At 47.3% G+C, this 22,194-nt stretch overlaps 1 protein-coding gene across 1 annotated transcript in view; it reads right to left on the bottom strand.

The window, feature by feature from the left end:
* Nucleotides 1-513: 513 nt before the first annotated feature.
* EIF3F (eukaryotic translation initiation factor 3 subunit F) overlaps nucleotides 514-22,194 on the bottom strand; it is a 129,297-nt gene continuing 107,616 nt past the window's right edge. Inside the window, exons 7-8 of the mRNA XM_078668993.1 lie at nucleotides 1,580-1,693; nucleotides 514-881 (exon numbers count right to left, since the gene is read on the bottom strand). Coding sequence (XP_078525119.1) covers nucleotides 804-881; nucleotides 1,580-1,693 — 192 coding nt within the window. The 3' untranslated portion in view covers nucleotides 514-803. The remainder of the gene's footprint in view (nucleotides 882-1,579; nucleotides 1,694-22,194) is intronic.

The following is a 22,194-nucleotide window of genomic DNA, read 5'->3' as shown; positions in this document are numbered from 1 at the left end:
CTTGTCTGTTATTTTATTTATTTTAATGAAAAATGTTATTATCTTTTCAATGAGTCTTGATTATAATGTTGTTTGTCTTTTTTCATCCATTATTGTGTGCATCTTTTATGATCTGTCCTCGGAAGATCGAATAAAGACAGTTGATGATGATGATGATGGAGTAAAGGAAGAAAAGCAGAGCTCCTGACTCTTGTCTGAAGGCTTGGAAAGCATAATACCACTTACCGGCGCACAGGAACTGAAGCTGCTTTTGAGTTTTTCTTATCCAGTCTGGTGCCTGCAGAAATTCACAAGGAGAGGAATCTGCAGCTAGAAGTATCCATCAGACGTGACTAAGTATTGATGATTTGGTTACTGTGTTTTCAATTAACATCAATATAATTATTTACATTGTGAAAGTCTTCCCTAAATGAGACCCATAGTTTACAATAAAGCAACTATTCTCATCCCGCAAAATGATGCTTGGACATCAAGTTAGGATAGCACCTTCCACGTGAGAAAGCGATCAAACAATTTGCACCAATTGAATATTTTTATTCAAATTCAACATGTAAAATAAAATGGGGATGAGAGCTTGTTTTGTAGACCAGGCACCTGCAAAAACAGTCTGAACAATCATTTCCAGCGATAAGCATGGTGATCTACTTATGTTCAACCATCTCAGACCTGTCAACTCATTGCCAAGGCTAGATCAGTCAAATCTGGAAAAACGACTCCATGTGCGTCTGAAGAAGCAACACTATATTAACTGCCACCTGGTTACCAATCTGTAACAGCTTAATGACTTCTCAGTTCAGTCACCGTTAGAGATTAAGCAGTTTCTCATTGAGAGCAATCTGGGCCTGAGTCAGGTTTGCAAGATAGGTCACCATCAGCAAGTCCTAAGAAGATAAAGAAAAAAAAAAGTGGTCACCTAAAAACACTAGAAAATATACATATTTGCATATTCTCTTATAGTGCATCCAAGGAACATTTATATCATTCATTTTTGGGGAAATGTACAAGTACTGGTGCGGAAAGCAAAGATGCTGGGACAGAAAAAAAGACAAATGAAAAAGGTACAGAGAGGCACAGTGGTGAGATTCAGGTTATTTGTTCTATGCAAAGGTTAACTGAAATAGAACTGTTGAAAGTGCGGCTACAGGTGTTGATTTAACCCCTTCCATGCTTATGATGAGCTCAGCTCATGGCATATACCTCTCAGGTGCTCATGACGAGCTGAGCTCGTCATGACCACACCCGTTTTCGTTGCTGTCCAGCACAGGAGGAGAAACTAGCAAGCAGCGATGTGGTTAAGCAATCGGACAATTTAAGTACATAAGTGCGAGGAGGACCTTACAACCATTCGCCTTTCAAGTAAATCAGGTGGAGGTTTGATTGTGTGCAACGCTGTGAACAGCTCTCATTCCATAATAAACAAAAGCCCAATTCAGCACAACGGTACATGGAAGCGATGCAGAATGATGCAAAGTTAAAAGTGCGTAGAGAGCAATGCACTATTGTAATCAGCACAGAATAACTTCGCTCTAAACACAACTGTTTGGAAAAAGCCCATAAGATCGAGACTATGGGTACTTACGTTGATGTTACTGTTCAGCATCGACTCAAAGTCTTCAGGGGAAATCTTGGGGACCTGGTTTATTAAGTCCATCAGGAACCGCCCCACCGTGTTGTCAGCTGCAACTTTACCAGACTAGACAAAAACAACAAAACATGCTGCGTCACAAAAAAGCAATCTATTGCACAGTGGGTCTGCTATACAAAATCAAGTTATATGCTAAATAAAATCCACATAAAATACCATAACAAAAAGAAAAGCTCTTCAAATCGATCAAACCATATATCTGCACAAAGGCATTTTAATTTTATGGCATGCCGCAACACTAAAAGGATTACAGAAGATACTTTTGTTCGTTAAAAAGTTATTGAGTACAACGAATACCACCCAAGCAACTTTGCAAGTCTGTAGTAGTGAAACTGGGAAACAGAGGAGTCGAAAGGACTCATTTCGTGAACACACAGTCTAAAAATCGTATTTGCTTTAAACCCAGGACATCTTTTAAATAAAGGAATTATAATCTAGGGATAAAACGTTTTATTTTAAAATTATATTTCTGAAAATGTGTGAGCTCTTGAAGACGAAAGATGGTGAAAGAAACAGACATATATGGGATCTCCGAATTGGTTTAACAATATAGGTTTGTAGTGCAGTGAGCAACTGGATGGAAAAAAAGGGCTAAGTCTAAATTGCAAATACTGTGTTGCTTGGTCCTTAGACAACAACAAGGGGAAAACAATCAGTGACCAATCTAAAATTCTCACCTTTATATAATACAACTTTAAAAGCTACTGGCTTTGCCAAAGCCCCTTTATAAAGCATTGCTAAAAAAATGGCAAGGGAATAAAACATTTTTAAATACTGGAAGAAAAGCAAACATCTTTAGGCATCTCAAAACAGTACAATTAATTTATATTTGTAAAATTCACATAAGTTTTATGCAGGAAATTCTGAACAGAATTTAAAAAGCCTTTTTGAAACCATGAAAATGTATAAGAATTTCTTGCCACTTTTGTACAGGAATCGGGGTGCTTTGTAGCAGTTCAAAGATCAGATTATTGGCCATCAAGGAGACAAAACCTCTCCTTCTCGCCATTCTAGGAAAACCTTCGGCCTTAAATGCCAGCTAAGTGAGTTCCACAGTTTGCCCCTTCTCTCGGAGTCATAGATGCTGCCATTGTGTGCCAAAGCCTGGGCTCTCTTGCATAATGTCGATATGTTTTCCAGATTTATTTACAGAACACGACCCGGAAATTGGTTTTGTAGACCCACTGACACCAAGGACTAATATGCCACAAGGAGAGGAGAAGTTGGTGGACTGCAACCAACCCCAACCTCCCGAGCATCAATTGATAACACCAAATTGGGGGTAATTTGAATTTCACAGATACTTCATATCAGCATTTCTTTTATGAACAATAAAACCAATGTTCAGCCAAGAAACTGCAGCTGCATCTGAAAGTCAACAGATAAGCATTGTTGTAACCCTCAGCAAGGAAGGAATAAGTCACTTACACTGTAAGCATCCGTTCGAGGCATGTAGTTATTTAGATTCACATGCTTTGAATACTCCTGCCATCTATGTGTTGAGTCTGGATGTGTGGCAGTTGTCTTTGTTCGAAGAAGATTTCAAGTCACGAGGTAAGGCGACTCCTCCTCTTGGTGATAATGCGCATGGGTATCCACTTACTTGTTAGATTGGTTTCCCGCAGGCAGATGAGAATGAGTGAGTGGAGTGTAAGTGGTAAGTAAATAGATGTCCGCGCATATAAAAAGAGAAAATAAGCTGCAATAGCCACAGGTGTCCGGCTAGGAGGAGAGACAAATGTGAATCTACAGCACTACATGCCACGAACAGATGCATGTAGGGTAAGTAACATTCCGTTCTAAGCACGTGTGGCTGTTATGTTATGTTAACGGTTTTTGTACCGCGCACAGCTGCCCCAGCAAAGGGGCGTCCTGGCGCCAAGGAAGGTATACACAACATCACAAAATGCAATAGAATTAGTGATTTTTATTAAAAAGAAAGGTTTTGATAGCACGTCTGAACTGGAATAAGTCTTCCAGAGCTCGAATTTCAGTGGGAAGAGAGTTCCACAATTTTGCGGCTACTACTCGGAAGGAGCGGCCTCAAAGTGTAGATACACATCCTTTGTATAGTCTGCAAAGCAGTCCTCCTCCGAAGGGGTGGCTAACGTGTGGGTGTATCAGTTGTTTGGAAAAGTGTAAGTAGCGCTGCCGGACCCATATTAGCTTGTTGGCATTCTAGAACATCTACACAATAATGCTTAGTGAAAGTGGCAGGTGTAGACCATGTAGTTGCTTTACATATATCAACTATTGGATTGTTTCGTAGGAAAACGATAGGTGCTCCTTTCTTTCTAGTAGTGTGTGTTTTAGGAGGCGTACGTATAGTCCTTATAGTTTTAGTGCAACATGTTTGAATGCACTTAGCTATCTATCTGGCAATGCCTGATTTGGATACAGTCTTTCCTCTATGCGGTAGTGAAAAAGCAACAAACCGTTGTTTAGTGTTTCTAAGAGTGTTAGTCCTATCAATGTAGTACATGAGGGCTCTTTTGACATCTAATGTATGCAGAGCTCTCTCCACAACTGAGTTTGGTTGAGGGTAAAACATTGTAACTCAATTGACTGACTGAGGTGGAAATGAGAGACTCCCCTTTGGAAGGAAATTGAGGTTGGTGTGGAGGACCACCCTGCCTGGGTGGATCTGGAAGAAGGGTCCTCGAATGTAAATGCCTGGAGCTCACCAACACATTTAAGTTAGGTAATAACAATAAAAAATGCCACCTTCCAAAAGAGAAACTGAAGGGAGCAGCTGTGAAGTGGCTCAAACGGAGGGCCAAGGAGTCGTTTAAGAACAATGTTAAGATTCCATGAGGGTGCAGGTGGAACCCGTGGTGGAATAACTCTTAAGACCGTCCATGAATAAAGAAATGTAATGCCTATTTGAAGACGGTCGAAGAGTTTCGTGGTTCACTTGGGAAGCCATCTCCGTAACATTAACTCTCGGGGTTAGGAATTGTTCTCTCACCTACCCGTGCAACTCTGACTACGTGTGGTATCGGAACTAAGGTTCATTGAGTTTATGGATTTGATGAGGCAAACTCTTCGCTTAGATGGATTCTATTTTTGATCTGATTATTGACTTTGCTGTAAATTGAATTTGATGGTTGGTCTTAATTGTCCTGATGATGACCTAACGAACTGATTAGGCCAAAACGCAGTTGACGTCTCTTTTTGGAAACTATGAAGAAGCATATGTTGAATCATTGATCTTGTTAAATGACAGGCAAATATTTGTATTCTTTTAGTCTGCCATTGTGTGTTTTTGTTTACACTGTGATTTGTATGATTATATGTTTGTTATGTGTAACCTTGTGAGCACCTATTATATGTTTGTATTTCGTGTTATTTATGTTTGATAACAAATATTTTCAATAACAAAAAGCTTTGTTACAAGAAATTATTGTGGGTCCCTAATAACTTTGTTCTCTGTTTCTTTCAGTGTCGCACTGACTAACACAATATTGCTACTGTATGGTTGGTATATATGTTTTTATTTGGACCAGAGAGCTGTAAATGAATCAAGTAACAGACCATCTTTTGTACTGTGGCATTAAAGGAATTAATTCTATGTCAGGCCATGGAGGCGAGGATTAGGCTTTTCTTCCTTTCTTCTTTCTTCCGTCTATTCAACCAGCAGCCTAAACAACAAACAGTGAACAGTCATAGGACTTCATTTCCCATGAAGACTATAGAAAAAAACATCAAGTTTGTGAAACAGTCTATCAGCCTATCAGGCGCCTCCTAGGACAATAATAGACTGTGATCCCTGCTGGATGTCCTCTTTCTTCACGGCTAGCAGCTTTCTTCAGATACGTTTCCACTTCCCTCAGTTTACTTACACTGGGTGGTTTTTGGATCACTTAATATCCACGGTTTGTTACTGTAGGAGCCTTCGTTCCCCTTTTACGCTGTGGCTCATTATTATGGAGCCGGTATTTCAAGTGGTTGGTTTATGTGCATGGTTTTGGTTTAATGTGTTTCGGAGCTTCCGCTCCGCTCTGCTTAGCCTATTTTCTCATTTGCCGCTCCTTAGCTGCAGCCGCAGGAATGTTCTGCCCGCTCATACACAGCCACGTGCGTGCTTCGTTGTTACAGGCAGGCGGCGCACGGTCCGACGACCGTCAGAAGGGGCGCATCCCTTTCTCCTCGGGCGCATTTTTCCTCAGCGAGGCCCAGTCGGAGGCGCGTCATTTGCGGCAATTGCCGAGCGCCCACGTCTGTGCTGTCGCGCGCCCTGTGCCGGCATACCTGGAGAGTAAGCCGAGCAGCACAGTTTGACTCCCAGGTTATTTTTCTACTGCCACGTGTAAAAAAAAAAAAAAGGGGGTGTTTTTGGTGCCGCTCTATGTATAGGGCCTACTAGAGACCTATAGTTACAGGTTGGCCCGGCCCTCCTTAAATTCCTGCCTTCCTGGGGTCAGTTTTACCCTGCTTTCTCTGTTTGGGCTCTGTCCCAATTTCTGATAAGCCCTCTCACTTGGTAGGTGGCCACCCAGATACTTACCCTACTTACCCGACGCCTACCTCAGATCCTCAGCTGCTCCTGTTTAGAAACATGGAGGGGTTTGACGATTATTACGAGGAGACAACTAAATATTTCCTGCTCACAGACTACTTCTACGCCTCCATTGTCAGGGCGGTCTCCGAGGCAGTGGCTCCTTTAGAGAAGAGGATAATTGACCTGGTGCAGAGGTGCCTTCAACTCCTCCCCCTCGAGGGAAGAGACTCCGGGACCTTCGGGCCCCCAACCTCCAGTGTCGAGCCCTGCTCTCCCTCCTAAGAAACCGCCAAACCCCCCCCATCCCGAAGGGGTGGATTTGGACACGTTTGATAGATTGAAACAAGCATTTTTGGACACCAAGGTTCCTCCTACGCCATCGGGTCTGCCCCCTTCAGACCCTCCGACGGCAGGAGCTCAGGCACCTGTGGCTTCCCCACATCCTTCTGAGGACTCCCAGGGCGTTTTGGATGGGGATTCCAATCATGAAAGGTCCTGGCGCCCCTCCCCCTCTGAACCCGTGGGCCTTCCTCAGGCCCGACTCCTAAGAGAGACTCCCAGTCTGACCTCCTGGATCCAGAGGATCTGCTGCACCCCCACTCCTCGGAATTGGTGCCCTGTCAAAAGGTGGCCAAATATGTGGCGAGTCGTTTGCGGAAACCCCTGGACAAGGAGGTCTGCTCCCGCCTCAGGGCGGAATGCCCTCGCCCGTCCCTGGAGGGTAAGGTAGCCGTAACGCCGGATATCGAACCAAGAATGGCGACCTTCCTCACCAAATATATTAAAGACCCGAAGAAGGGCATTGATCGGTCCTGGCGTGCATGTCAGGACAAGTTACTGGACATCACAGGCCCTTTAGTCAAGATTTTTAACATGGCTGAGGACGCCAAGGCGTCGGGAGCCCTAATTCCCCCAGAAGTACTGTCTAGCTGGGCCCAAAGGGTGAATATTTTTCTGGGGAACGCAAACTGCACCATCTCTATGAGAGGCGCAAGCCGCTCCTAATCAAACTGGACCCGAAGCTTGGCGAGCTGGCCACCTTGGAGGAGGGTCCGGTGGCTCAGGGCGGCCTGTTCAGGGACCCGTTTGATAAGGAACCGAGTAAATTGGTCTCCACGTTCAATTCCTTAGACAAAGCTCAATCCACCATCAAGCGCATCTTTAATGCGCGAGTTTTCGGCGGGGCTGGTTGTGGCTGGGGGGACTCAGCTGGTCAACTCTCCCAGACAGCCTCTGGTAGAGGACAGCAATCGCAGTGGGGGTAGTACCTAGACGCCTCACATTTCGGTGGGTTCTAGCCCACCAGGTCTTTCTCGCCGTAGAGGCCAGCGTAATGGGGCACGAGGTGGAGGTCCTCCCCCATCCCACGGTGAGATTAAGCATCATCTCATGTTATTGCTTGTGGGGCAGGCTGGCCCACTTCATCAACAATTGGCGAGTCCTTACTTCCGATGCATGGGTGCTTCAAACCGTTCAAGGTTTCCACATACAGTTTCTTGGTTCTCCCATCCAGACCTCTCCCCCGACACCGATCAGGTTTTCCGGCAGGGAACGAACAATTTAGCATGCATCTCTCCTCACAGGGCCCTTTTTAAGCAATTTTTTCCTGGTTCAAAAACAGGATCGAGGCCAACACCCGGTAATAAATCTCCGAGACTTCAACGAATGGCTAGTCTACCACTATTTCAAAATGGAGGGTATTCACCTTCTTCGAGACCTATTGCCTCCCAATGACTGGATGGTCCATTTGGGCCTCAAGGCTGCCAACTTGACAGTCCCCATTTTTCTTCCCCACCGTCGTTTCCTGCAGTTCCAGTGGCAGTGCCACATTTTCTAGTTCACCGGTCTTCCCTTTGGCCTGTCGTTGGCACCATGGTGGTTAAGATCACCGGGAATCAGGATGATTGTTTATCTGGACGGCATGCTCTTCATGCACCAGTGTCCCCAAACTCTGTCGAATCAGCTTCGGTCGGCGGTGCTTCTCCTACAGTCTCTGGGGATTTGTTCTCAACCAGTCAAAGTCTTGTCTCCTTCCCACTCGCTCAATCACATTCCTAGGTTTTGTGATCAATTCTATGGAAGCGACCTGGAGTCTCCCTTCCAGGAAGATGGCGAACATCCGCCACGAGATTCAACAGATTCTTCAGAAACATCGGACTTCCCTACGAATTATTGTCAGGGTGGTTGGCTTGTTGTCAGCCTCGATTCAGGCCATCTTTCCGGGTCCTTTGCATTTTGGGCCCTTCAGAGACTCAAGGCGTTTCACTTGCGCAGGGGTTTGCCCTACGCCCCCTAGAGTTCCTCTTTCCGAGGAGGTCAGGGAGGAGTTGCAGTGGTAGCTTTCCCACAAGGAGGCATGAAACGGATGAGCTATCTTCGGTTCCTGCCTGAACATGGTGATGGATGCCAGTGGCTCAGGCTGGGGTGCACGTTGCGGAGAGTTCACCACAGGAGGAGGTTGGCCCGCCGTGGAACGTTCCCTCCACATCAACTGTCTAGAGCTTTTGGCGGGCTCGTTCGCGGTCCGTTGCTGGACCAGAGACAGAGCTCACTCATGCGTCCTCCTAAAGATGGACAATGAGGTGGCAGTGCGCTACATCAATCATCTGGGTGGGAAGCTCTCCAAGGCCCTGGCAGATTTCACCATGGATTTTTGAGAGTACTGTCTTTCCCACCAGGTGTCGATAATAGCAGAACATCTGCAGGGTGTGGCCAACCAGGTGGCAGATTGGCAATCCAGATACCTCGAGTCTGTAGAAGTTGTTCCCCCCGGTGTTTCAGACCCTTCAGGACCAGTGGGGCCCCTTCTCTATCAACCTTTGCTTTTCGCCTCGATCATCGACTTTCCAGGTACTTAAGCTGGAGGCCAGACCCGGGGGCGGCAGCCACCTATGCATTCCTTCAGGAGTGGTCCCTGTATAAGGGTTATGCCTTTGCCCCCTTTGCCATGATAATGCGGATGACAACGCAGGTCCGTTGACAGAGAGCGGAATTGTGGTGATCACCCCGGTTAAAAAGCGCAAGCTTGGTTTCCAGTTCTGATGGAACTTTCCTGGGCTTCTCCAACCAGTCTACCCCAGCTACCTCATCTTCTGCTCGATCCAACGGGCAACCCTCATCCCCTGATAGTGAACGAGTCACTTTCCCTGATGGCATGGTGGATTACCGGGCTTGATGGCAGGTACCGGGGCTTTTGAGACACGCGGCAGAGCTACTCTCTTGGGCATGGGCAGACGGTATGGTTGAGCACTACCGGTAGGCCTGGTTTCGATGGATGGGTTGATGTCTGTAACAGAGTCTGGATCCCTTGGGGCAGATGTCCACATCCTCAACTTCCTAGCCCATCTGGCCTCAGATGGGTAGGCATACAAAACGATCAACACCTTCTGTTTAGCAATTTCGGCAGGCCACTCAGTGGTGGTGGATCATCCTGTGGGAGATGATCCGTTGGTGAGGAAACTGCTCTGGGGTGTTCGCCTTTTCCTTCACCCAGAACCACAACATTCAGTTCTCTGGGATGTAAACAAGATATTGAGCCTACTTTCGGAATGGCTCCGCAACAAGTACTTGACACACAAGCAGCATTCTTCGAATCTGGCGATTTTGCCATGTTTGGTGTCCTTTAGACAGATCTCAGATGTCAGGGCTCTGGACATTTCCGGGAGGAATTTCACCCCGGATGGGGTCACCTTCCATGTATCCCGTCGTACCAAATGCCAGTCTCGGGTGAATTCCTACCCGGCGTTTCCTGACTGTCCTAAACTCTGCATTATCAGATGCATTAAGGCTTACGAAGCCATGACGGAGGATGTCAGCCCGCACCAAGAATGTCCGGTCCGGATTGCCTTGCTAAAACCATTTTGAGCGGTCTCTTCCCCAACTATTGCTTGTTGGGTCTGTTGGGTGATGATAGAGGCCGGCATCAATACCAGGGTTTTCAGGGCACACTCTGCGAGAGGAGCCATGGCATCCAAGGCTTTCATGCTAGGAGCCCGCTTGTAGGACCTTCCAAATGCGGCAGACTGGTCCCTTTAAGAGGTTTTACTTCAAGCCAGTCTCCTCCTTAGCGGCCCTGGTGGTTGATAAGCTTTGAACCAGCCTAATCCTCACCTCCGGGTCCTGATATAGAATGAAAAATGTCCTAGCTTTGTAACGTAAAGTTTCAATTCTATTAAGGACACAGAGGAGAGGATTAGGCCTCTCTCAGGTGCTCCTGAACCCGCCCGGGTTGATCAGGACGTTCCGTCAGATGTAAGTAAAGTGTTTTGCTGTTCGGTTAGGAGTGTTGCATTAATGATGTGTTCGTTAAACTTTGTTGCATGCAGGTTATTACAACTCCTTTTTTTCTGCCTGCAGGGACAGAGTCTTCGAAACAGGATTGAAAACTTCTGCAGTCTGCTTTGTCGCAGGAAGAAAGAAGACGTCCAGCAGGGATCATGGTCTATTATTGTCCCAGGAGGCGCCTGAATGGCTGATGGACTGTTTCACAAACTTTATGTTTTATCTATAGGCTTTATGGGAAATAAAGTCCTATGACTGGTCACTATTTGTCGTTTAAGGCTGCTGGTTGAATAAATGGAAGAAAGAAGCCTTATCCTCGCCTCCGTGTCCTTAATAAAATTGAAAATTTCTGTTACAAAAGCTAGGAAATCTTTAATTTGTTTTGAGTGACATTTTTATATAAATCTTTACCATTTAGCCGCATAGCATGCTCGAGTGGTAAGTCTATGGGCTTCTTTAGAATGGTTAGACATTCACGTGGGATATTGAGGCATCCGAATTCTATGGCCTAATGTACCAGAGGTCCTGGGATCTGTGTGGCTGATTTTGTCCCTGGTTCTGAATAAGAAAGTCAGGCCTTTTGGGGAGCTTCTCGTGGGGAACAACTGAGAAGTCCAGTAATGTTGTGAACCAGGGCTGACAAGCCCATGTGGGAGCTATCAGATTGAGTATGAGAGACATTTGCCTGAGCTTCCGAACAAGAAATGGAAGAGGAGGAAAAGCTTGGAAAAAGGACCCTGCCCAATTCCTCCACAGTGCGTTGCTGCTGGATTGTGAGTGTGGGAACCTGAAGGCGACGTTTGGGCATTTGGCATTGTCCGCGGTTGCAAACAGATCTATTTGAGGAAACCACCATCTGTGGAAGTATGTGAGGAGGACTTGGTGGTAGAGTTCCCACTCAAGGACTCTTTGCCACATCCTCTGAAGAGGCCGGCAAAAACGTTGTCTGTTCCCAGAAGGTAACAGATTCATGCAGTGATGGAAAGCCCAAAGCCAAATGGTGTGAGATAAGTGAGATACTGGTGGGGAAGCTGTCCCTCCTTTCTGTAGGTAGTACATGGATTGGGAAGTGGGGGGTAAGTGGTTGAAAGGTTCAGCACCCCGTCGGCACCCATCGTCTTGGTGTGTTTGGTAGTACATGGATGTCATATTGTCCGCAACCTTGCTGATTCTGTGAGTTAGGAGGGCTTTCAGTGCTAGTTAAACAGCTTAAAGCTCTGGGTAGTTGATGTGGAGACCTAGGTATTTACTCTGCCATAGTCCCTGTACTGTGAGATCATATACAAGTGCACTCCACCCTGTGAGTGATTCATCAGTTGTGTCAGTGATGTGGGGTTGAGTGAATGCCACCCTGCAATAGGTTGTTGGTGTTCCACCACTGCAGAGAGTGAGGATTGCTGTAGCCTATCAACACTACATTTTCCCCAATTACCCTGCGACAGAAACCATGGTTGAACCGGGGAATAAGGGACTATGGCAATGCCGGTAGGCAATTTTGCCTAGTAAATGCATGTATGTAATGACTTTGAAATGGTGATTTTGTTGAAACACATGAGTTAATACCTGGAAAGACTGGATTCTTGCAGTATTGGGATAGGCTAGGCATATTTGTGTGTTCAGAATAGCTCCTAGAAAAGGTTGAACCTTTAAGAGTTGAAGGCGAGACATGGTGGAATTAATGGTAAACCGCAAGCAAAGAAGCAGATGTATTGTGACCCGAGTGTGGTGTTGACACGGTTGACGAGTGTTGGCTTTGATAAGCCAAACGTCCAGAAATGGAAATATGTGGACTTTTTGCCTGCGAAGGTGTGCAGCTACCACTGTAATGCACTTGGTTAATTCCCGAAGTGTGGTAGTTACCCTGACAGGGAGGACCTTGAATTGATAATGTTTGCTGTCCATCAAAAACCTGAGATATCAGCGATGTGCTGGGTGTATTGGTATGTGAAAATAAACGTCCTGTAGGTCTGGTGTAGCCAGAGGGGGACTCTAAACAACGGACTCACTGCACTATCGGCGAGGCTGTCAGGCGTATAGCGGCTGGTGGCGGAGCCCCTGCGGGTGTTCCGCGCCGGTCTCACTCCGCCGCTGGTCGTTGAGCAGCCGCAGAGAGGGGGGGACCTAGAGGGCATAAAAACTACCCTTCCCAGCTGCCCCGTGACCCCAGGACCAACCAGCGGGAGCAGAGAGCGCGCCTGCTGGCGCATAAAGGTGACGTGCATCATCGGTGGAGCGGGGACTCTAAACAACGGACTCACTGCACTATCAGCCAGGCTGTCAGGCGTATAGCGGCTGGTGGCGGAGCCCCTGCGGGTGTTCTGCGCCGGTCTCCCTCCGCCGCTGGTCGTTGAGCAGCCGCAGAGAGGGGGGGACCGAGAGGGCATAAAAACTACCCTTCCCAGCTGCCCCGTGACCAACCCGCGGGAGCAGAGAGCGCGCCTGCTGGCGCATAAAGGTGACGTGCATCATCGGTGGAGCGGGGACTCTAAACAACGGACTCACTGCACTATCAGCCAGGCTGTCAGACGTATAGCGGCTGGTGGCGGAGCCCCTGCGGGTGTTCCGCGCCGGTCTCCCTCCGCCGCTGGTCGTTGAGCAGCCGCAGAGAGGGGGGGACCGAGAGGGCATAAAAACTACCCTTCCCAGCTGCCCCGTGACCCAGGACCAACCCGCGGGAGCAGAGAGCGCGCCTGCTGGCGTATAAAGGTGACGTACATCACCCGCGTCACGGGAGCACCAGGCGAAGCCCGGGCAAAGGGCGGGCCCTCTACGGCCCTCCAAGGCCAAACGAGGCTGGGCTGGGCCCCCACACTAACATCTCCGTGGCAGTCACGATTCGTCACATAGAAGGTACTGTCTGAGTTATCACACCTTGTTGAGATATCGCACTTTGCCCCACATCCCTATTGTTAAGCCAACTTGTGGCTATAATCATATTTTAAATTTAATATTTAAGGGGTGTGACCTGCTAACAATTACGATCGACTGCTGAATCATGAGAAGGGGGTCCAAATCAAACAAAATGCCCACGTTGAGATCCAAGACTAGACAGAAAGCCAACTCGCCGCAGCTGCAGCCTTTACCATCTCTGACTGCGATAGACAAAATGCTGCAACAAACCATTGGGGTGGTGGCAAATGCTATTGTAAACACCGAAAGGCGGCTATCTATAGTGCCTACAGTAGCCATTCATGACATTGAGGATGGTCCGGTGGTAACACTATTAGATGAACCGGACATAAGTTTCTTGTCATCGTCTTCTTATGTAGAGTTCCCATGTGCCCAGGTAGCCACAGATACCCCGAGAAATACTACCAGAGATCCCGACTTCATTAATTTAGAGGAGATACCTCAGGCTACTCCCCAAATTATAAACTCAGGTAAAAATGCCCCAAGAACTAGAAAGAATACCGCTGCACAGCATATTAACAAAAAGGGGGGGAATGATAATCTTAAGACTAATCACAACCTGGTGACTCCAATGGCCAACATTACATCTGGCATACCCTGTTGGGTAACCAACATGGTGGCAGACCTAAAGACAGAATTGGAGGAGACTATTAGTGCGCATCTTAAACCTCTGATATCCAAACTCGATAGATTAACTTCTTTAATAAATAACAGAGTGATAGGATCAGTTAAACCAGTGGCACAAGTGACAAATCCAGCACCATGTAATCAGGACTCTGGTAGCCCAGGGGTCAAAAAGATTACGCACAAGGGCAAGTCAGCGGCAGACAATAACCCTACAAATCAAAAAAATAGTGCTATCCCCCTAAGCAGACCACCAGAAAAGATAAGTGCTCCCCCATCTCTCTGTGCTAATGGTATCGTTGCACAGGCACGTAACAACCAAGGGAAGAGCCTGCTGCCAGTAAGCAAGGTCACTGCTGGCAATACCCAAAAGGAAACCCCTATCCAAGCAAAGAAGACTACCACCACTCCGGCAGTTGCAGCAAGGGCAAAAATGGGAGTGCGCTTCCAGTCAATTAATCTACCACCAGAAGCTCTACCTTATGTAGTTGTGTTAACAGGCGTCCCGACTTTGAAGGAAGGTAACAGAGAAAATGAAGTGGAGCTGAGGAACAAATGTGTACAATGGCTAAGATCCAACAACCTACTCATGAATCCATTGCAGCTGACCCGAATGATACACCAGGGATTGGGCAGGTAGCTGAATCAAGGGTAGGAATTTCCCCCGATGTAGTAGGGGAGGATATAGATAGGAGTTCTACCGGGGCTGGCTCAAACAAAGCTGAGGCTAAGAATGGCATAAGAGTGATATCGTGGAACATTGCAGGGGTGGCAGCTAAATATAATATAAAGGAGTGGACAGACTATATAACCAGTTTTCATATCATTTGCCTACAGGAGACCTGGGCTATTGATCCAGCACAATACACGTTAGAAGGGTTCAAAAGCTTTTCAGTCCCCGCAGTAAGAGCGCCATCTGGAAGAGCTATCGGTGGACTAATAATATATGTAGATCTTCGCATTCAAGGATCATGGTTTGACCTGAGCTGGGACTCAACAAATATGCAAGCAATAGGCTTTCGCCACAAGGGCCTAAAAATCTCACTGATAAATTGGTACAATGCGGTGGGCTCAAACGGCAGAAATAAAACCATGAAAGATCTGGATGACCGCCTTAAAAATATGTCATCAGCCAATAAAGCAACAGGGTCCTCACATACCATCTTAGCGGGAGACTACAATTGTGAAAAACTAAGACCACTAAACAAGATTTGGTCACGCTGCCCGGAGGAAAAAGGTCCACATTTTGCTCACACCACTGAGGGCAGAGATATGGAGAACTTTATAAACAGGCATAATCTTTCATTTACAATGGACCTAATAACGATAGGCAATGCGGGGGAACCTAATGCAACGTACAAAGGAAGGGGTTGCCACTCCTATATAGACTTTGTTATGATGTCCCCAACACTCAAAAAATGGATTATAAACTTTGAGATCGCACAGAGCCCCTTCAGCGATCACAACCCGTTGGTATTGGATCTCAAATGTATGAACCTTAGAACAGCAGAGGGTCTACTTGGCGCCAGAGAACAGGCAATGGCACAAGGGAGAAGACTAAAATGGGCCAAGATTAACGGAGAAACATTTTACCGCAATCTTGTAACGAAAGGTCATGATCAAATAATGGTTTGCCTGGATGAAAATAGGGGTGGTCAAATTGTGGTTAGGGCCTTCGAAGAAATCGCCCAACTTGTGGATACCCTACTGAAATCCTCCGCAGGAGTTAAATTGCTTCAGACCCCACGCTGGTTTGATCATGATTGTACCAAGGCACTGAAAGACCTGAAGAAATGCCTTGCTGAAGAAATGCCTTGCTGATCAACCAAAGGATAAAGTTAAATTAGTGGCTAGTAGATCCAACTATATAAAGGTTCTGAAAGCACGTAAACGATCTTTACAAAACCATGCTTGGGAGGACCTAAGGGAAGCGGCAGAAAGAGGTGATATCACGACATTCTGGAGAGTTATTAATGATCCATGTTTTAAAGACCCAAAGGGGCCAGACATAGTGAATGTAATTCTGCCTGAACAATGGTATAACCACTATCGCGGCCTTTACAACCATATTGGGATGGCACCGCAAGAGGAGGGCGCCAAAACAGTAGTCCCTGTAAGCTTAGATTTTTCACTAGGAGAAGTGAAATCAGCAATCCAAGGGCTCTCAAAAAATAAAGCGCCAGGCCCTGATGGCATCCCGCCTGACCTTTATTTGAGCAATGTTGACTTGTGGGCACCCATCCTTACCAGGGTCTTGAACGAGGCAGTAGTGGCAGGACTGCCTCGCTCTTGGTCCTCTGCAATTATCGTCCCAATCCACAAAAAGGGCAGCCGGGATGACCCCCAATGCTACCGACCTATATCTTTAATAGATGTAACGGCTAAGGTTTTGGGACGGGTGATTCTAAATCGTTTACAAAATTGGGCAGAGGAAAATAATATTTTAACAGATGTACAATATGGATTTAGAGAAGGGAGATCTACAACAGATCAATGTTTAAATTTGTATCTCCTGACTGCTAAATACACTATTGCCGCCAAAGGGACCATTCACATGGGCTTTATGGATCTCTCAGCGGCCTTTGATCGTGTTAACAGACAGAAGCTATGGGCCCTGATGATCTCTCTGGGGGTAGATCAAGGGCTAGTGGACACATTAAAGGCATTGCATTGGGAGACTACAGCTTCAGTTCGCTATAACAAGGAAGGAATGAAGACAGACCCATTCCTTGTACAAGCGGAGTCCGCCAGGGCTGTATATTAGCACCCTTTTTATTTTCATTATATATTAACAACTTGGACCGAGAACTTATGAAACTGGGTGTAGATTCCCCCCTAATAGGCCAGCGCCCGGTACCCGTCCTCTTGTATGCGGACGGCGCAGTGTTGCTAGCCCGCACCCCATTAGGCTTACAAAAATTAATTGATGGTTTTGTTAACTTTATGAATTCCCTGGACCTCTCAGCTAACCTGGATAAGTCCTTCGTTAAGTCTACAGGCACAAATCCTAAAAAGGTTTTTTTTACACAGCATAGGATCACATAGACTAGGAAGAGTAAAGTCCTTCTCCTATCTAGGTGTACTTATCGACGAGAAACTGGAATTCAGAGACTTGGCCGAAAAGCATGTAGCTAAACTGGTGGCGTCTACTGGTGCCATAATGGCATACGGGAGGAGGCTAGGCAGATGGTCACCGGAACAGATATTGAACCTATATAGAGCGGTTTCCTGCTCTAAGGTGTCATACGGGGCAGAAGTCTGGGGCTGCAAAGCAAACTATGTGCATCAGATACAAGCTGAGGAAAACACATTTTTTAAAAGATTATTAAAGGTCCCCCATAGTACCCCTTCATATATAACACATATGGAATTGGGTGAACCATATATTGAGGATAGAATTATGGTCCGACCTATTTTGGCTTGGATCAAGATTTGGGTTAATCCAGAGGCCGGCCTTAGTAGACAGATTATTAAGGATTGCCTGAGCAGGGACAAAGGGGGAGAGATTCCGTGGCTCAAATATGTAAAAGACACTCTGGAAGGAATTGCTGTAAGAATTTGTTTCTTGACCCGGAGTCTATGACCAACCTGAATAAAAATCTGGTAAAAAAACTCTTCGATGCCCGGGCAACCGCCAGAAGGGCCCACGCTGAAACCGGGAAAACATCCGTGGTGGCCCATAGTTTACTAAAAACACAGTCTGGTATGGAACCATATTTAGCGGTGATGCACAATGCACAGGAAAGATTTTATATGACTAGGTTCCGTCTTAATCTTCTCCACCATTTATTGGCTGTTCCCGCAGGATTTACACGTTCGGTAGAGCTGAAGGGTACCTGCGGCTGCGACACTAGGTCTCCGCAGGATACCCTTCACTTTGTTTTATTATGTCCCTTTTATTCGGACCCTAGACGGAGGTGTTTAGTTAGGATTTTGAAAAATAAAAGACTGAGACACGCTAAAGCAGCCCTCTTTTTTTTACAAAAAGCCTCAGACCCACACACTCTGTTATGTATAATAAGTTTTATTAAGGTGGCTATGAGATTAAGGAATATTAGGGAAAAATCGGCTCACATTAATTTATAGTCTGAATGAATGTCTGCACAAAAACTCCCAATGAATTACGGTTTGTTTCGCCCCTTTTGAGACCTATTTTTATTGTTCTTAATATATGTCTTTTTAAAAAAAATGCTTTTAAACATTGTATGTATGTATTTTCATGTTCTTTAATGGTATCTTTTTAAGTGCCGAATAAAGATATTTGAATTTGAATTTGGTGTAGCCATGAAGTCGCCCTGTTGGAGAAGTGTATGTATGTATGTATGTATGTATGTATGTATAGGTATACTTATATAGCGCAATTTCTGTCACCCGACGGGCATCCTGGCGCTTAGACTGTCCTGCCCTAGGAAACAAGTGAGTTTTCAGGGCTTTTTTAAAAGAATTAAAATTTTCCAGACCCCTCAAACCTAGAGGAAGGGAGTTCCACAATCTTGCAGCCGCAAATCTAAAAGACCGACCACCAGTCCGGGACCTCAGAATCTTAGGTACGACCACCAAATCAGATGAGGCTGAACGTAGCAGTCTAGAAGGGGTGTACCAAGAAAAGAGGTCCCGCAAAGGGGGCGGACCCTGCCCATGTAGGGCCCTAAATACCAAGCACAGTGCTTTAAAATCAATCCTCTGGGAAACTGGTAGCCAGTGGAGGTCCCCAAGTGCCTTAGCAGAGGAATCCAGGCGTCGACGTGAGAGGGCCAGTTTGGCGGCAAAATTCTGCACCCTCTGTAATTTACCGACTAGATTAGCCGGGGCCCCCAAGAGTAGTGCGTTGCAGTAGTCAATGCGACTTAGAATTATGCTCCGCACTACCTCTGGTCTTGCCTGTGCCGGGAGCAGGGGCAAGATCTTACGCAGCGAGCAGAGCAGCGCCATACAGGTGGCCACCGTTCGATTCACTGATGCATCAAGCTGCAGGCTAGCGCTGAACATTACCCCCAAATTACGGACCGAGTCCGCGGGCAGACTAGCGCCCTGGAAATCGGGAGGCCAGAAATCCAGCGGAAGTGGTCTGGGGATACGGTCCAGGGAGCAGTGCAGCACCTCAGTTTTTGCGCTGTTGAACTACAGGGAGTTATTGCCCAGCCATTCAGCCGTGGTGTTCATACAGCGATGAAAGGCCTCCTGAGACACCCCATCTTTGCCCTCGAGGGAAAAGATGAGCTGGGTGTCGTCAGCGTAGTTGGTGACCGTTATGCCAAAAGATTTAATCAACGTGATCAGGGGGCGGAGGTAGAGATTGAAAAGAATGGGGCTGATGGCTGACCCTTGAGGTACGCCCTGACCAACCCTTCTGGTGTTTGATTTAAAGGGTGGTATGGCCACTAGCTGGTGTCTATGATCAAGATACGACACCAGCCATTCAAGGGCCAACCCAGATACTCCGACCTCCGCCAATCTCCTGATCAGTATTGTATGGCTGACCGTGTCGAACGCGGCCGACATGTCGAGCAGCACTAAAAAGGCTGCTCGACCCTGGTCGGCCCGCGTTCGCAGGTCATCAAGAACGGTCACCAGAGCCGCTTCTGTCCCGTGCGCTGGTCTGAAGCCAAACTGGGCCACATCCAAGCAGTTGTTAACCTCGAGAAAGTTGGAGAGGTGTTTAGTGGCCCATTTCTCAAGAATCTTAATAGGAAATGGCAACAGAGAGATGGGTCTGTAGTTAGCTGGACAGGCGGGGTCCAGATTTTCCTTCTTGAGTAATGGAGAAACAACCGCTAGTTTCCAGCTATCTGGGACCCGCGTCGAGCTAAGGGACTGGCAGCAGATGGAAAAAAGAGGTGGAAGAAGCTCTTCCCGAAACAGCTTCCAGAATTTTGGTGGGAGCGGGTCAGACGGTGAGCCTGAAGATATACCGTCGGCCAATGCACAGAAATCCTCGAACGATGGTAAGGGCAAGATGTTCATTTCCGCTAGCTTGGCGCCCACCTCCACACTCTCAGCACAGTTGGAATGATGCACAGTCTGACCAGATGGCAAGGCAAGATTATTTAAGATGGTAACAATCTTGTCCTCAAAGGCCTGTGTCAACGAGTCGCAGAGAGCTTGGGAGGCAGGTATGTTGTTTTTAGTACAAGCTGGATGGGCCAGATCTTTTACGATCTTAAATAGGGCCTGAGACTTGTTTGCAGCTGCCAGCAATAGTTCTTCCAGGTATCTGGCCTTGGCCAGCTTGATCTGGGCCTTATAGGTCGCCAGAGCTTGTTTAAAACGAGCTCTACATGGTTCCAGATACTGTTTCCTCCAAGCACGCTCAGCCTGTTTACAATGAAGCTTGAGCTGCCGGAGTTCCTCTGAGTACCATGGCATAGCCAGATTGGTCCTAGCTCTGATTTTACGCATCGGCACCAGAGAGGCCGAGATTTGCTGACAAAACGTCTCATAGCTCCTGTCCACCGTATCTCCCAATGCGAAACCTTCAGGCAGCAGACTAGGCAGGGCGGGCTGCACAAGAAGTCTAGACCATTGTCTACCCATTCTAGTACCACCCACACTGCCCTTCGCCGCCGTGACAACAGGACAGGAGAGGGAAAAAAGGACGAGAGCATGGTCAGTCCAGCCCTGAGGTATGACATCCCGCAGAAACACTTGACCTGCGTCGGCAAAAAGCAGGTCAAGGATATGACCCTTGGAGTGGGTTTGCGAGAGTACTAGCTGTGAAAGCTCAATATTACGGCAGGCTTGGACCAGCTCTACAAAGGCGGAATTAGTCGGTCCATTTGGCCAGAGATTAAAATCCCCTAGCACCATCAGCCTAGTATGGGAATGAGACAGGTCGTAGATTAAATCTATAAGCTCAGGCACAGCGGATAGCGTCCCCGCTGGGGGTCTGTAGCATAGCAGCCCCGTGTATAATCCACCTCCTGGACCCTTGATGGAAAGGCAGAGTACCTCACATCCAACGATGGCCTTGATGTTAAGCTGAGAGAAGTTAAATGTCTCTCTAAAGATTAGTCCAGGTCCGCCTCCTCTAGCCCCTACTCTGGGATTGTGTATTATTTTAAAACCCGGGGGGCAGGCTGTTCCCAATTCCACCGCACTAGCCGATGTGGTCCAGGTCTCAGTCATGAAGAGTGCGTCTAGATCATAGGTCTCTATGAGTAGCGCAATCTCTTCACAGTGCTTAATGAGCGATCTCACGTTCAACAGGCCGCAGGTTATAGAATCTGGGAGCCTACCGATGGATCTATGCCTACGGTTTAAAAGAGTGCCGGTGTTCAGGCGTATGAGATCGTCACGGGAGTATAATGGGGCAGTACGTTCCTGACAGGCAGAGAGTCCGGCGCCCGGCGCGTCCTGTGCACGAACGGGCGCAAACGGGCTTACCTCTGGCGAACCTCCGGCGATCCGCCGGCGAGCCCGCTGCGCGCCTACGCTGCGCGCCTTAGAGTCTACCATCTTAAATTGCCGTAAGCACACGAGTCCTGCAGTCAAACCACTAGCCCCCCAACCAAGATGGCGCCTGCTATTCGGCACACCCTGGTTCCCTCACCCAAAATGGCGGCTCCAAACACCACAGCGCGACCTCCCAAAGAGCCCAAGAAGCCCCTGAAGCGCTCTAATTCCCTCAAGTGGGGATGGGGACACAATTATAGTGCAGGTAAGAAACTATGCTGAGAGTAACCCCCCAGAACAGGCTGGAACAAAAAAATGCGCCTAGCGCTAGATTTATCAGCGCGAGCGCGCAGTAGAGCACAAGATTTAAACGTTATTTTTAAAATAGCAAAATAGAGCAGCAAATGCCTCAGCGCGCGAAGGTCAAGTAAGTCTGACCTGATAGTGAAAGAAGTTCCGTTTTTATGCCCTTTCCAGGCACACGAGTCCTGCAGTCAAACCACTAGCCCCCCAACCAAGATGGCGCCTGCTATTCGGCACACCCTGGTTCCCTCACCCAAAATGGCGGCTCCAAACACCGCAGCGCGACCTCCCAAAGAGCCCAAGAAGCCCCTGAAGCGCTCTAATTCCCTCAAGTGGGGATGGGGACACAATTATAGTGCAGGTAAGAAACTATGCTGAGAGTAACCCCCCAGAACAAGCTGGAACGAAAAAATGCGCCTAGCGCTAGATTTATCAGCGCGAGCGCGCAGTAGAGCACAAGATTTAAAAGTTATTTTTAAAATAGCAAAATAGAGCAGCAAATGCCTCAGAGCGCGAAGGTCAAGTAAGTAAGTAAGTG

The sequence above is a fragment of the Lissotriton helveticus genome, chromosome 12 (assembly GCF_964261635.1).
Source record: "Lissotriton helveticus chromosome 12, aLisHel1.1, whole genome shotgun sequence".
Taxonomy (NCBI): Eukaryota; Metazoa; Chordata; class Amphibia; order Caudata; family Salamandridae; genus Lissotriton; species Lissotriton helveticus.
This window is presented reverse-complemented; position numbering and strand designations above follow the sequence as displayed.